Source organism: Tachypleus tridentatus, chromosome 3, assembly GCF_004210375.1.
Source record: "Tachypleus tridentatus isolate NWPU-2018 chromosome 3, ASM421037v1, whole genome shotgun sequence".
Taxonomy (NCBI): Eukaryota; Metazoa; Arthropoda; class Merostomata; order Xiphosura; family Limulidae; genus Tachypleus; species Tachypleus tridentatus.
The window spans coordinates 33,714,199-33,728,570 of record NC_134827.1 but is presented as its reverse complement, the minus strand read 5'-3'; the positions used below and the strand labels follow the sequence as shown (position 1 = coordinate 33,728,570).

Genomic DNA, 14,372 nt, shown 5'->3' with positions numbered 1-14,372 from the left:
GTATGAAAGAGTTTTTAGGAACTTTCATAAACTGTATGAGCTGAAGGTATGAAAGAGTTTTTAGGAACTTTCATAAACTGTATGAGCTGAAGGTATGAAAGAGTTTTTAGGAACTTTCATAAACTGTATGAGCTGAAGGTATGAAAGAGTTTTTAGGAACTTTCATAAACTGTATGAGCTGAAGGTATGAAAGAGTTTTTAGGAACTTTCATAAACTGTATGAGCTGAAGGTATGAAAGAGTTTAGGAACTTTCATAAACTGTATGAGCTGAAGGTATGAAAGAGTTTTTAGGAACTTTCATAAACTGTATGAGCTGAAGGTATGAAAGAGTTTTTAGGAACTTTCATAAACTGTATGAGCTGAAGGTATGAAAGAGTTTTTAGGAACTTTCATAAACTGTATGAGCTGAAGGTATGAAAGAGTTTTTAGGAACTTTCATAAACTGTATGAGCTGAAGGTATGAAAGAGTTTTTAGGAACTTTCATAAACTGTATGAGCTGAAGGTATGAAAGAGTTTTTAGGAACTTTCATAAACTGTATGAGCTGAAGGTATGAAAGAGCTTAGGAACTTTCATAAACTGTATGAGCTGAAGGTATGAAAGAGTTTAGGAACTTTCATAAACTGTATGAGCTGAAGGTATGAAAGAGTTTTTAGGAACTTTCATAAACTGTATGAGCTGAAGGTATGAAAGAGTTTTTAGGAACTTTCATAAACTGTATGAGCTGAAGGTATGAAAGAGTTTAGGAACTTTCATAAACTGTATGAGCTGAAGGTATGAAAGAGTTTTTAGGAACTTTCATAAACTGTATGAGCTGAAGGTATGAAAGAGCTTAGGAACTTTCATAAACTGTATGAGCTGAAGGTATGAAAGAGCTTAGGAACTTTCATAAACTGTATGAGCTGAAGGTATGAAAGAGCTTAGGAACTTTCATAAACTGTATGAGCTGAAGGTATGAAAGAGCTTAGGAACTTTCATAAACTGTATGAGCTGAAGGTATGAAAGAGCTTAGGAACTTTCATAAACTGTATGAGCTGAAGGTATGAAAGAGCTTAGGAACTTTCATAAATATGAGCTGAAGGTATGAAAGAGCTTAGGAACTTTCATAAACTGTATGAGCTGAAGGTATGAAAGAGCTTAGGAACTTTCATAAACTGTATGAGCTGAAGGTATGAAAGAGCTTAGGAACTTTCATAAACTGTATGAGCTGAAGGTATGAAAGAGCTTAGGAACTTTCATAAACTGTATGAGCTGAAGGTATGAAAGAGCTTAGGAACTTTCATAAACTGTATGAGCTGAAGGTATGAAAGAGCTTAGGAACTTTCATAAACTGTATGAGCTGAAGGTATGAAAGAGCTTAGGAACTTTCATAAACTGTATGAGCTGAAGGTATGAAAGAGCTTAGGAACTTTCATAAACTGTATGAGCTGAAGGTATGAAAGAGTTTAGGAACTTTCATAAACTGTATGAGCTGAAGGTATGAAAGAGTTTTTAGGAACTTTCATAAACTGTATGAGCTGAAGGTATGAAAGAGTTTTTAGGAACTTTCATAAACTGTATGAGCTGAAGGTATGAAAGAGTTTTTAGGAACTTTCATAAACTGTATGAGCTGAAGGTATGAAAGAGTTTTTAGGAACTTTCATAAACTGTATGAGCTGAAGGTATGAAAGAGTTTTTAGGAACTTTCATAAACTGTATGAGCTGAAGGTATGAAAGAGCTTAGGAACTTTCATAAACTGTATGAGCTGAAGGTATGAAAGAGCTTAGGAACTTTCATAAACTGTATGAGCTGAAGGTATGAAAGAGCTTAGGAACTTTCATAAACTGTATGAGCTGAAGGTATGAAAGAGCTTAGGAACTTTCATAAACTGTATGAGCTGAAGGTATGAAAGAGCTTAGGAACTTTCATAAACTGTATGAGCTGAAGGTATGAAAGAGCTTAGGAACTTTCATAAACTGTATGAGCTGAAGGTATGAAAGAGCTGAGGAACTTTCATCTTTGTTACTGAGAATTAACTTAATGACCTTAGCTTCATTGTGACCTTTTAGGGAGTTATTTTTAAAATTTACAAAAAGGTTTTTCCATATATACATATATATACTAACAAACTTAGTTTACAATTCAAGAGTTTGATGTGTTAATTTATTATTTTCAAAAGGAAATTTAAACTTCAATTTCTGTCATATCATTCATATCTGTCATTCATCTTTCAATACTTTTTTTTTAATTTCCTTTTATGGATTTTAGTGTACACAACTTATTAGAGGCACAAACTATAGACATTAATAGGCCAGAATATAAAATGTGAACCTCCTACCAGCTTGTCATAACTTTAAAATAATTTATCAATACTGTACCTCCTTAGTTAACCTCCTACCAGCTTGTCACAGCTTTAAAATAATTTATCAATACTGTACCTCCTTAGTTAACCTCCTACCAGCTTGTCACAGCTTTAAAATAATTTATCAATACTGTACCTCCTTAGTTGATAAGCTCATTTATAACCTCTAGTTTTTTTCCTACTCGAATGTTATTCCTTATTTTTGCAACCAGGTATAGACAATTAGCCTCTATTGGCTTGTGTATCTTTTTTTTGTTGTTGTTTTTTCAGCTCTGAGCAGTTAATAGCTTTTTTTAAACCTATTTATTGATTAATTGGAAAGCCCTTTTATATTATATTAGCTGGGGATGGAAGTTATGTAAATTCATGATTAATGAAAGGTTAGCTAAGGACAAAGTTGTTTCCTTTAAATATATTAAACTCCAATAAAAATAGCAAAACACAAAATGTGAAACTGTAACATTGCATGTATCTCCTCATGGACCCAACAACCTTCTTGCCAAATTTTGTGAAGATTCATCCACACCCTGTGAAGTATTTGCATAGCCATACAACAGACAGTACTGTTATATTTTTAAAGGTGGTGCCTGGGTAATTAGATCAGCGCGTAAAGTATTCATTAATGTCATACCTGCACCCTGAGAATAGAGAAAAATAAAGTTCTCTGTGATGTGAAACAGGAAATTGTGACTCCTATTGCAAATTTATATGCCCCCAAATAAAAATTTCACGAAGTTGGGGTTGCACATCATGTAACTTAAAACAAAATTCCATTAGAACCTAAGCATTATGGTATGATTTAGTTTTGGGACATTCTGTTCTAGTTCCTGATGCACTTGTGTGTGTTCTCAAATACATCTTTTACAGCTAAATTAATTTTTGTTGGAAGGAAAACTAAGGTCCAGCGTTTATGATGCATACTAATGATCTGCGAGTTGTTACTGTTCAAGTGTGTAGGAAGGACAAGAAAATTGATGCAAAAACATTAAAAGCTGACCATGATGTAAAAATATTAATATTAATCCCCCAAAGTACTTTGTTCCAGGTAATGTAATAGGAGGGAAAAATTTTTTAATAAAAGTTAATACTTACAAGGTACAGAAGGTTTTATAAAACAAGTATGACACCTTTAAAATGAATAAACTTATATTTGTTTATTTGTAACACAAATATCATCTTGTACTCAGACTGATTTGGTAAAAACAGCATAACGTCACAGACAAACCTTTAGTAAAAAATACTTTATTAAAAAATCTTTTGGCTGTACTTAATATTTACTGAAATATTACAAACAGATTAATTTAATAAAATAAAAATTGTGTTAAATATTTATGTATAGTTTCACAGATATTGGTTCAGTCCGTTTGACTTCTGCTATTGACACAGGGGTAAACTAAGGTCAAGATGAGCTATTCAGTAACACATATTTAACATTCTAAACAATCTACACAAAATTTATCCAAGTACTAGTTTTCATTTTAATTTGGGTTCAGATTAGATATATACACTGATATGCCAGATGAGATAACCTATATCCAACCTTCTTTTACCATTTCAAATACCAAATAAATTATTCTCAACATGCTTGTAAGCATGATATATCTGTCCAACCTGTAGTTAAAATTTGTTACTATGATAAAATTGGTAAAAAAATTAAACCTTTTAAACTAAGTGTACAGTGTGTTAATTATTTATTTTAAAATAACTCCATTCTTTGAGGTCTACAGTATAATCTCTGATTGCTAAAGGGACTTCGTCGTCAACTGAAGAAGAAGCGTCCTCAAAGCAGTGGATATTTCTCACAAGTAGATTATCCAATGAGTCGTGGTCCAAGATGTCACTGCGATGATGATGAGTAAGATATCTTCTGTGCCTTGTTAATAACAAAACAGGATATGTTTTTGTAACTTGAAAGAGAATTATGGCTAAACACTGACAGTCTTTCCTTCTTGGTGGAAGCTGGTGACCCTTATTGAAATTGTGATTCTCGTATCTGCAGGATAAACCAAAAATGACCTGTCCATTAATATCGTGTGATGTAATTTAACCCATAAGCAGCACTGGTATATCAAATTTAATTGGGTGGAAGAGGAAGTCCTCTAAGGTTTTGTTATCAGGAGCAATGCTAGAAGTTCTTGTAATTTACTGAATGATAACATGAAGCCTAGTATTAACTTTTACTGTTGGTTTTATTGTTGAGTTTTCCTTTTCGTATAGGCTTAGGGGTTATTTGTTCCTCCTCCCTGTAACTGTCATCCCTTGCTAAACGTAAAGTATTCTAAACCTGTATCATTTTGTTTATCTAATGTTTGTTCTTCCTCAGGCCCTTTTCTCCTGAAAATCCTGGAAATAAGATATGCAAGTTAACACAATTAAATTTAAATGTTAGGAGCTTTCCTTATATTTACCTTTAGAAGAAAAGCAGGGAATTTCTTCATTCTCTTGTATATAGGCATCTCTATATAAATTCCTATACCATTTACCAAATTAAGGAGAAACAAAGATAGCCTTCATTGAGTAATGATTACAGTTTCACCACTCAAGGCATCATCAGATATAGACTGAACTAGTTTGTGAACATTAGTTTAACTAATGAACCACAATAACCTTGGTGTTCACTTGCAAGAACGGAGCTTAAATCGTTTGGTCGTTTAGAACTTTTTCTGGTTCTCAAATTTCCAGACAATGTAGCTTCTTACAGATGTAGTCTTCAGTAGAAGATGCTTATCAAAATAATCTTAGCATCACTTGCATGTTAAACTAAAATCACATGGTCAACGACAGTTATTTCATAACCTCAGTGTCTATAGTGACTCCATTTAAATTCATAACATGGTTCATGTCAAACAGTAGTAAATATAACTAGAGATGAAATCCTTTATTAATTTGTATATTTGAGTCTTCAAGCTCTAGAGTTTGATTAAAGTTTAAAACTTATCTTGGTTAACCATTAAAGACCACTACTGTGTTCTGAAGAATAGAATAACACTAAGTTTAAAGCTTTAACCAAATTAAGTAATTCTTGTTCATTGTTCCTTAACTTTCCTATAAGCAGTGTTACTAAATATACTCTTGAAGTATCTTGTTGATTTTAAAACTTCATTAATTATTAATATAGGTAAATTAACTACATAATATCTGAACAGTAACTTCTATAGTCATGAGAAAAAACCCACTAAATATCATTTTCCCATCTATTACTTGAATGCAGCAAATCTACAGTGATTACAAAATATAAAATAGAGTTTAATGTTGAAGTTAACAGTTCAGGTTGTCCCAAAGCTTTTAGAAACAACTCAACAGTGTCTTTTTAAAGAGAGTTGTGTTTCACACATTAAATAAGATGCTAAGTTCCTGTTCCACAATATACAAATTACTTCTGATAAAATAAAACTAAATTATTCAAAAATTAGGAGTAAATACATTTATAGAGTAAGTGTATGAACTTTATATTACCATGTAATTCTAATGACATGTATTCCTGGCCTAGAGAACAGCAGAAGCTGAAGGCATGGAGAAACGAACAACGCAAAGCTCGACAACTTGCTCGACAACGTAAAAAGGAGGCCCGTTTGAAAAGGAAAGAGAAGAAAAATCGTCGTAAAGCTAAATACAAAGGGTTTGATTGTAATACTGACAAAATGAATTGTTTCACACATAATAACAACCACTGGAAAACACCTCCTTACTGGACATGTGAGAGTTTCATGATTAGTACGATAAATCATTGAACATATACTCCATTGTGGTTCTGCTGTTTTTGTTTATGCACCATGTTACAACAGTTTTTAAACTATTACACAAATGTGAAACCAATATTTGATATTAAGACAATTCATGAAGGATTTTAACCTATTAAAAAAAAATGTAAGTAGATCATCAATAATCTTAACTAAGTTTCCAATTTAGTAAATTCTTGGTTTAATCATAAATAAAATATTTTTAAAAGATACTCGCATTGGAAAAAGGACAGTAATTGTTTATACAAACTATATTTACAGTTGCTGTTTGAAAAACATTTGTCATGGTCAGTATTTAAAAAAATGGCTAAATAAATTTTTTCTCTCTCTCCCCAACAGATGGACCATTTTGCTTTTGCCAGAACTCAAACAACAATACATACTGGTGTTTAAGGACCATTAACTCTACTCACAACTTTTTGTATTGTGAATTTGTAACTGGTTTTATCATGTATTTTGATCTCAGGACAGATCCATACCAGGTATTCCCATGCTTTTTACTTTTTAAATAGGTGGTTAGGGCACTTGACTTACAATTTGAGGATTGTGGATTTGAATCCTCACCCCTTGTAGCCCTGGGGCATTATAATGTGATGGTCAATCTCACTATTCCTTGGTAAAAATTCCCATAAGATAGTATTTCAATCCTAAATTTAGACCAGCTAGTGCAGAAAGCCTTCCATGTTATTACTTTGTGTCGCTTTGCCTGATTCCCAAGAAATAAATGTCTCTATACTGAAAACATTTTTATATTTAAAATAATGTTTGATATAAACTTGAACTTCATTGCAAAAGAATCACACTATCATATGGATTTGCAATATTTGGTTTTGATAGACATTTTCAGGAAAATAAGTGACTAAATACACATATGGTTGTACATATGCCCAGTTATTTCTCTTCCTTTAAATTTATCCATGTCACCTTATGTATAGATACAATAAATGTAACCTCAAGATGAAATAAACTAGAATTGTATCAGCTATAAAGAAATTACAGAATATACAGATTAGGAGGAAAATAAGACATAGGATCCCAGTATTAAAATTATGTATAACTACATCTGGCATGTTTCACAACAACGGGTCATATACTGTATTACGTGTTCCAAACAGTCCAATGGAGCAAAAACAGTTGAGAACTGCTAGTCCAGTGTTCAAAGTCTAACTACACATCCACTATCAAGGGCCAGGTATAGGCATGGTCCTGTATTTATGGCTTTGATAGTGAGTAGAAGTGTGTGTTAATTGTTAGTAAAGGGTGGCCACCATTTCTACTACTGGCCACAAAGTAGATGAAAAGGTGGACTTTGAACTTTGAGGGCTAGAACACATGGGTCCCCATACATTATGGGTTTGCTGTCATGAGTGCAGTAATCTTTATTCTTTCATTGGCTGGATATCTGAAGAGATCAATTACTCTTATTTTATAATGACTATAAAAGCAAATCTGTCTAAACACACACACACACACACACACACACACACACACACACACTTTAATGGATGACAGTGAAAGACAACACAGGACAAGACTTGCCAGCATGTTCACCTAACCTGAATTCCATTGAACACGCTTGGGTTGGATGGAAAGTCACAGTTTGTACATCCTTGAGACACTTTGAATTGCCAAACCCAAGAATGGAATAATATGCTCCAAGATTCATTCACTACACAGTCAGGGCATGGGAAGATGGTACCATTAATGACAGAGGAAGACATCGTCATGCTAAGCTGTAAAGGGGATGCCACATGATGAATGTACTGACATTTTCAACATTACTGTTAAGTTTCTGAAAACTTAACTGAACATGCAACCTCATGTCACATGTGCATTTAAGATTATCTTTGACTCAGAGTGAAGCTAATGACCTTATATTATACTGTTTATAACCAGAGGGAGTGCACAGATGGCATTATACATGTTTACCTGTTACGATCCTAGTGTACAAACAAAATAACTCATTTCTATACGAGAAACAAAGAACACAAGTAGTGATATTCAAGAGCCATAGCATTTCTAGATTAATTTCTAGGCTATCAAGGACCCAGTTACTAACAAGCATTGGTCAGCTTAATATCTTTGTAAATCCATTCTTCAGTAAACTAAGCATTTTTAAACTTTATATTAATGTGTTTGTAGAACACAAATACTATCTCTCTCTCTCTCGTAGTGTTTCCTTACTAAATACGTACTGTTGTAACGAAACCTTGATCTCAAATGTTTTGTGCATTTCCACTAGTTTTAAACAATTTGTAAAAACAGGATTTATTAATCAAAAAAAATTCTAACCACAGACACCACAACCTAAATCTATTTCTCTTAGGCCTAACATTAATCAAACCTTAATTTCTATTAAATAAAAGCCATACAGAAGTAAACACTAACTAGTATATTTTTTTCTTTAGTGGTGTTAAGAATATTTTTGCCATACTTAATCCAACCAATAACTAAACTATCACCTCACATTAGGCGTTTAAGTAGTACGTTCGTTTACAAAATAAACTGTTTAAATCCAGACAAGTGAAGGAGACGTACATGTGGATTTAGGTTGTATGCACCTATTTAAGATAAAACAAAAACCTTCTAATTTGGAATGTTACAAATGAAATTTGGGTAAGGTGCAAAGTTCCAAATGTGGTATTGTTTAGTATGTACCAGAATCATAAAATTGATAGAGTATATGCTACTTCACCTTCCATATAGACGTGAAGTACAGAGCAAAGATATTTCTGCACTTCTGTGCCTACCTAGAGCAGATGTATTGTGAAATGAGTTAGGCACTCCCCCACCCCATCAGGTTAAATATAACCTTTGAGAAAGTTAGTTTTTCTTATATAAAAGTCCCATGCCATTTGGTCGTGTACGTCATAGTGTGTGTTGTTTTTATAACAAAGCCACATAGAGCTATTGGTCGAGTTCACAGAAAGTGTAGGTGTTAGCTTTTGGATAAGTTACAGTGAAATAATGTTACGTTCACTTTTTATTTAAGCCTTAAATGAATCACCTTGTATTTGCCACTTAATGGAGAAAGCTCTAACTTTTTTAAATAATCTAGTTTAAAGTCCAAATGTAAGCTTTGTTAGATAACTGTTTTTGTACGAGAGAGAGTTTGTCAACACAGTTTAAAAGAAAATATAAAGTGTAGTCTGATGCTCACAGAAGAAAGGTTTCTCTAGCCCATAAGACTGATATTTAAACTACATCATAAAGAATGTATAATGATCATATAAAGCAGCAATAACAAGTAAAGATGTAGGGTTTTTATATATACAGGGTGGCCCGTAAGTCCCTACCCATCCATATGTTATTCTGTTATATTCAATAATACTAATGATGAGTTGAAGGCAGCTGTTACCACAGCATTTGGAGCAATAACCCCTGCTATGTTGAGGAAAATGTCTCACAGAACATGGCGTCGCATAATATTATGCAGCGAAAATGAAGGACAGCACACAGATACACTGGATACATAAGATATATGGATGGGTAGGGACTTACGAGTCACCCTGTATATACATACATACCAAAAATGCATCTTGTAAGCTTTACTGTTAAAGGTTAATTCTAGACTAAACAGTTTAATTTTTATTACATGTAACAGTAATTATTTTTGTAGCTGTAGATTTGTATAGCCATTAGTGTTTATTGGTTTCTTTCTTCAATACCATGCAGCTACGAAATGCAGTGTATGACTTAGAATTATTTGAATTAGAAGATATGAAGCAACAGTTAAACAGACTGAGAAAGTGTAGTGGTGCCAAGGACTGTACAATCGCTTCCCAATCACAAGGTACCAATAATGCAAATATTTTCATTGTGTACATTTAGAAAAAAAATTTGCTTGTTAGAAAGTGTAAACAAGTTACTTAAATCTGCTGTTTGCAACTCAGTTACTAAATCCAAGAGTAGATGTGTAGTGTTAAGATAGTGCTAGAGTACATAAACATGTGCTCACAATGTTATTTTTCCATATCCTCTGTAGTCTATATAAGTTTGAAAAAAATTTAACAAGTGGTTAACTTCACGAGGTTTGCCTAGCCTAGGGAATTTCTCTGCATGTTGTAACATCTATTGTATAAACAAGTTATCTGAAAGTAAACATTTGTTTAATAATGCAAGCATGTGCTCCAATTTGAGAAATACTTTAATTTATCAAACAATATTCTACATAATTATCCACCTGTTGAGATAACTTTATAAACATTGGAATTTTAGTGGATATGATAAACCTTTTTTTATTAATATAGACCAGGAACAACTACAAGGACACTTTTCTTACCCATCACGGTAAGTGTCTGTCTAAAATCTAGTTGCTTACCCACTGTAAATCAACAAAGTACAACTAATATAGCTTGTTTAAAATATAAGTTAGCCAATATGTACAAAACTTATTCATGGCCACAATAAGATACTTGGAGTTAAGTTGTTTTTCTCAGAAAGGTAGTGAAGTATTTGTGGTTAATTCTTATGATGGTTGACCATATTTGAATTGTAAAGGGGAAAAGACAGACCCACGACTTCTAAAATGTCGTTAACTTAAGCCACATTTGTCTCTAAACATAGTATGGTGTGCACGAATGGGTATGTTAACATTTTATATTGTTATAACATTACTCATTTATATGTTTCAGATGTTACCTTTCTTAAAATGGAAGGAACAAGTAATGCTGTAACTTAGTTTATATTTTAACTTGACACAAGTATTATTACAGTGGTAGGTGAGCAGGGAAAAACTTCACTTTTGCTTCTGTTCTTATAAACCAGAGTTGGTTTACCATCTGGTACTGCAGGAGATGGTGTTTAATATATTTAAAATGGGATGATAGTTAGTTTAATCAGCCCTCCTGCATTTGAATATGTTGCTCTTGAATCCTTAAGAGAAGAAAAGACTGAGTTTGTCCACCATATGTACTGTTTTTGTACCAAGCTTCAGTTGGAGTACAGAAGTACAATTGAGGTATTCTAGAGCTGGAAGCATTTAAGTGTAAGGGGTCACCAGCAGATTAAATCTGTAACCATACTGGTACTCTGGATGGAAAGTTATTTCCTACTGGAAAATCGCAAAAGTGTTTTGGAGAGAAAGTGAAAGAAAATAAGATTATACAACTTATTTATAAGTGAAGTTTTTTCTCCTAAAATCAAAATATGACCAAGAAATGTTTTAAAAAGTTCACTACTTTGAGGAGATTACAAACTTCTGTCTGCTTACGAGGCTAGTGCTCCCAATACAATAACTATGTCCAGTTTTTGATGACTTAAATCTGGCCACAATACACTACTTCCACTCAGTTCTATTCAATAATAATAATGCTAAAATGGTCACCTATTAATCTGTTCCTGTTGGACGATAACTGTTGCATTCTTTTAATGGTGACGGAATGGGTAGTAAATCACATACATTTTGGCATTTTCAAAAAGAAAACAAAGCTGGGTTCGACAGTAACTTTTAGAACAAGCCTCAGGATTAAAGCAAGCAAGCAGGTCTATGGACATAGGTGGATTGTTACTACAAAAAAATGTGATCAAGTTTTAGATTTTTAGAGGATATAGACTGAATATTTTTATTGTATATTATACGATTAGTCTTAGAGTGCTATTAAACGTGTGGATTTATATTATAGCTTTTATCTTATGCTCACCTGTTAAGGTTATCTAGACACCTACTTCCACCATCCTCACCTTAGTTAACTACTGACTAATCAAAGTATACCCATCACATTTATCATACCTTCTTCACACAGAGTTGTGAAATTTGTCACACAGCAAGACAGTATTTTAATAAAATAGTAATCTCACTTGGAATAACAGTTTGAATATTAAATGTGATTAAATTATATGATAATGAAATGTAAGATATCTAGCTTCTGTGGTCACTTACTGAAATTACCAACATTCTTATTAACTATTACAGACTGAAAAACAATAGTGAAGAACAATGAACATGAAGTCAGTACCCAATACACACACACACACACACACGTGAATAAACTAAGACCAGATTCTGACTAGCATTTGTAACTTTTGTGATTCTTAGTGTCAATCATTAAAACCTGAAATTTTCACTTGCTGTATTAGGTTTGTGGAAAGAATGAAATTACCTCATCATCAAGATACAGACAGACCATGATTCTTCGAAAGTGATGAAGGACAAGTTAAATAAATATAGGATAAAAATACAAATGTTATTTATTGATTACAAGGTAAATGTAAATAAAACTTAAGCAACACCAACTGCTAGTATAAAGTTACACGATCATGGTTTTAATGTTTGATAATTATGGTTGTAAAGGAAACAAACTTAGTTTTTTTGGACAAAAGTTGGAATGACATCACGTTCTGTAACAGCTAAGAAAAAAAGCTTGAAAGTATAGTACAATTAACCTATTACATAAAAATTACCATTACAGTTGTACATAGACTATGGCTTTGAGTAACAAACTTAGCTGGTTGTCACCACTTCCAGTAGAAGTCACATAATAGAAGTTTAGGTAATGTGTCAGTGAATTAAGAACATTTAAATCTTAAATTTCCATAGTGTAATTTGTGGAAGAATCTAGTTGAATGCAAAGCCTCAATATTTAAGTTTATAAAAGCTTGTATTATGTTGTTGTTTTTTTTCCCACTAAGTCTTACATCCAGTTTCTGATAAATGGAGATTGATTTTAAGATTAGCTATTACTTCATGTAGTGTGTGTAGGTATGCAACACACACACCTTTGATCAACTTGGACCAAAAGGTCAACTATGACTGACTCCAGTACATTTATTTTTAGTTTTTAAAAGTTTTAAACTCTTGGTTTCTGCACATGCAAGACTAAGTTACACGTAAGTGTATGTAATATCTGGTGATGTTTAACTTGTTCTTGAATGTGAATTAAAGGGTTAACAGTAATATAGGGTCTCATATCCTGAACAGGAAGTAAAGCAGTAATAATTACAGTGAAGGGTTAAATAGGTGCACAAGTACAGCTCAAGGTTTATCATTTCTTTGGAGAACCGATCTCTAATGGAGTGGTTTCCTCTGTTTGTTTTTCTTTTAAACCAGTTACTACCAACCAACTTACCATAATTTGCTTTTAATTATTCTCAATACAGTTATGCTTGCAACATCTCTAGCAACAAATGTTTCACAAGTTGGAAGCCACTGTTCTAGTTAGAGCAAATCGGAAATCAAATTTGATATCTTAAGACTAAAACATTAAAGTAGTAACAACAAACTGACATTGTGGGTATTCAGTTACAAAATGAATTTCATCAATAAAACATTTAGAACAATCTAGTTTGTTTTTAACCACTGAATGAAATAGGAGTTAGAACTTACTGTGGTGAAAAAAATGTATAATTATCTTCCAGGATTTGTTTTCCAAAAACTAGACATACTTTGAAGTTAATATTTTCATATTCAAATACCTAAATTTATGGATAAGTATTTGTTACAAAAGAATTATTTGTTATGTATCCATATCAGACTACAGATTGATCTGTCCTTGAAAATCAGTTGTTGAAGTTGCTACTATAGTGTTTAAATTACATACCACTGTAAACCATAGAACATAACTGTAAACAATGTTGCTCCAATAAATAAATAAAAATAAGGCGTTTTGTCATTAATAAATAAACAAAATTTCAGAAACATTCCTTGTTTACACTTCAGTCCATTAAGGAAGATATGATGCATGTGTGAAACAAGTTTATAGAATTGTGCTCAGTTGTTCTTCTCATGGTAGGCTTTAAGTTAGTAAACTAAATTATCGTTACAAAGTTGTACTGTATAGTTTCCTGTAGTAAACTACAGAAGACAAGAATTCTAGAACAGGTGACAGATTTTAAGTTTTCTAGAAAACTGAGAATTTGGGTTAAGCATCTTGGACTTTAAGATTGTGTAAAATAATAATGCACATGGCTAAAACGAGATTTAGCCAAGGTGTTACCTCTTCATTTAGAACTTGATGTTAAATTAAACTGGTGTGTGAATTTATACGGACGTTCTGGAATCAAGCTGTTCTTAACCCTACAAATGTACAAGTCATCAAAATGTTATACGCTGTATATACGCTACTCTTTCAACTACATTACAATAAGTAACGTAAACCAAAGATATGTTCTGATGACAGTGAAAAGTAAAACAGAAGCAAGAAACAATGTATAGAAATGTGCAACTTAAGCCTAAGGCATTAGAATCATTGTACCATTTCTGTTAAATTATTCATAATGAAGCAATACAATTGTTCAGTAAACTAAACAGCATATAGTAAAATAGACTGGAGAGTTGAATTCTCTCCCTTTG

General features: G+C 32.6%; 2 protein-coding genes across 10 annotated transcripts in view; one reads left to right on the top strand and one right to left on the bottom strand.

The window, feature by feature from the left end:
- Positions 1-13,677, top strand: part of LOC143246660 (extracellular sulfatase Sulf-1-like) — an 82,703-nt gene extending 69,026 nt beyond the window's left edge. Inside the window, exons 13-18 of one of the 3 annotated variants that reach the window (XR_013026090.1) lie at positions 4,091-4,197; positions 5,833-6,209; positions 6,422-6,564; positions 9,758-9,875; positions 10,333-10,372; positions 12,161-13,677. Coding sequence is in view for 2 of the 3 variants with exons in the window: in XM_076493721.1 (XP_076349836.1) it covers positions 4,091-4,197; positions 5,833-6,038; positions 6,422-6,564; positions 9,758-9,875; positions 10,333-10,372; positions 12,161-12,212 (666 nt within the window). In the remaining variant the exon portion in view is untranslated. The remainder of the gene's footprint in view (positions 1-4,090; positions 4,198-5,832; positions 6,210-6,421; positions 6,565-9,757; positions 9,876-10,332; positions 10,373-12,160) is intronic. The other 2 variants (XM_076493721.1, XM_076493722.1) reach the window with 2 other exon arrangements.
- LOC143246663 (protein cereblon-like) overlaps positions 3,569-14,372 on the bottom strand; it is a 63,112-nt gene continuing 52,308 nt past the window's right edge. For 3 of the 7 annotated variants that reach the window (XM_076493733.1, XM_076493728.1, XM_076493727.1), the window contains one exon: positions 3,569-4,335. In XM_076493733.1, the coding sequence (XP_076349848.1) occupies positions 4,268-4,335 (68 nt within the window). In that variant the 3' untranslated portion in view covers positions 3,569-4,267. Of the gene's footprint in view, positions 4,336-4,750; positions 4,813-5,798; positions 5,949-11,408; positions 11,592-14,372 lie in introns of all 7 variants that reach the window. The other 4 variants (XM_076493729.1, XM_076493731.1, XM_076493730.1 and 1 more) reach the window with 4 other exon arrangements.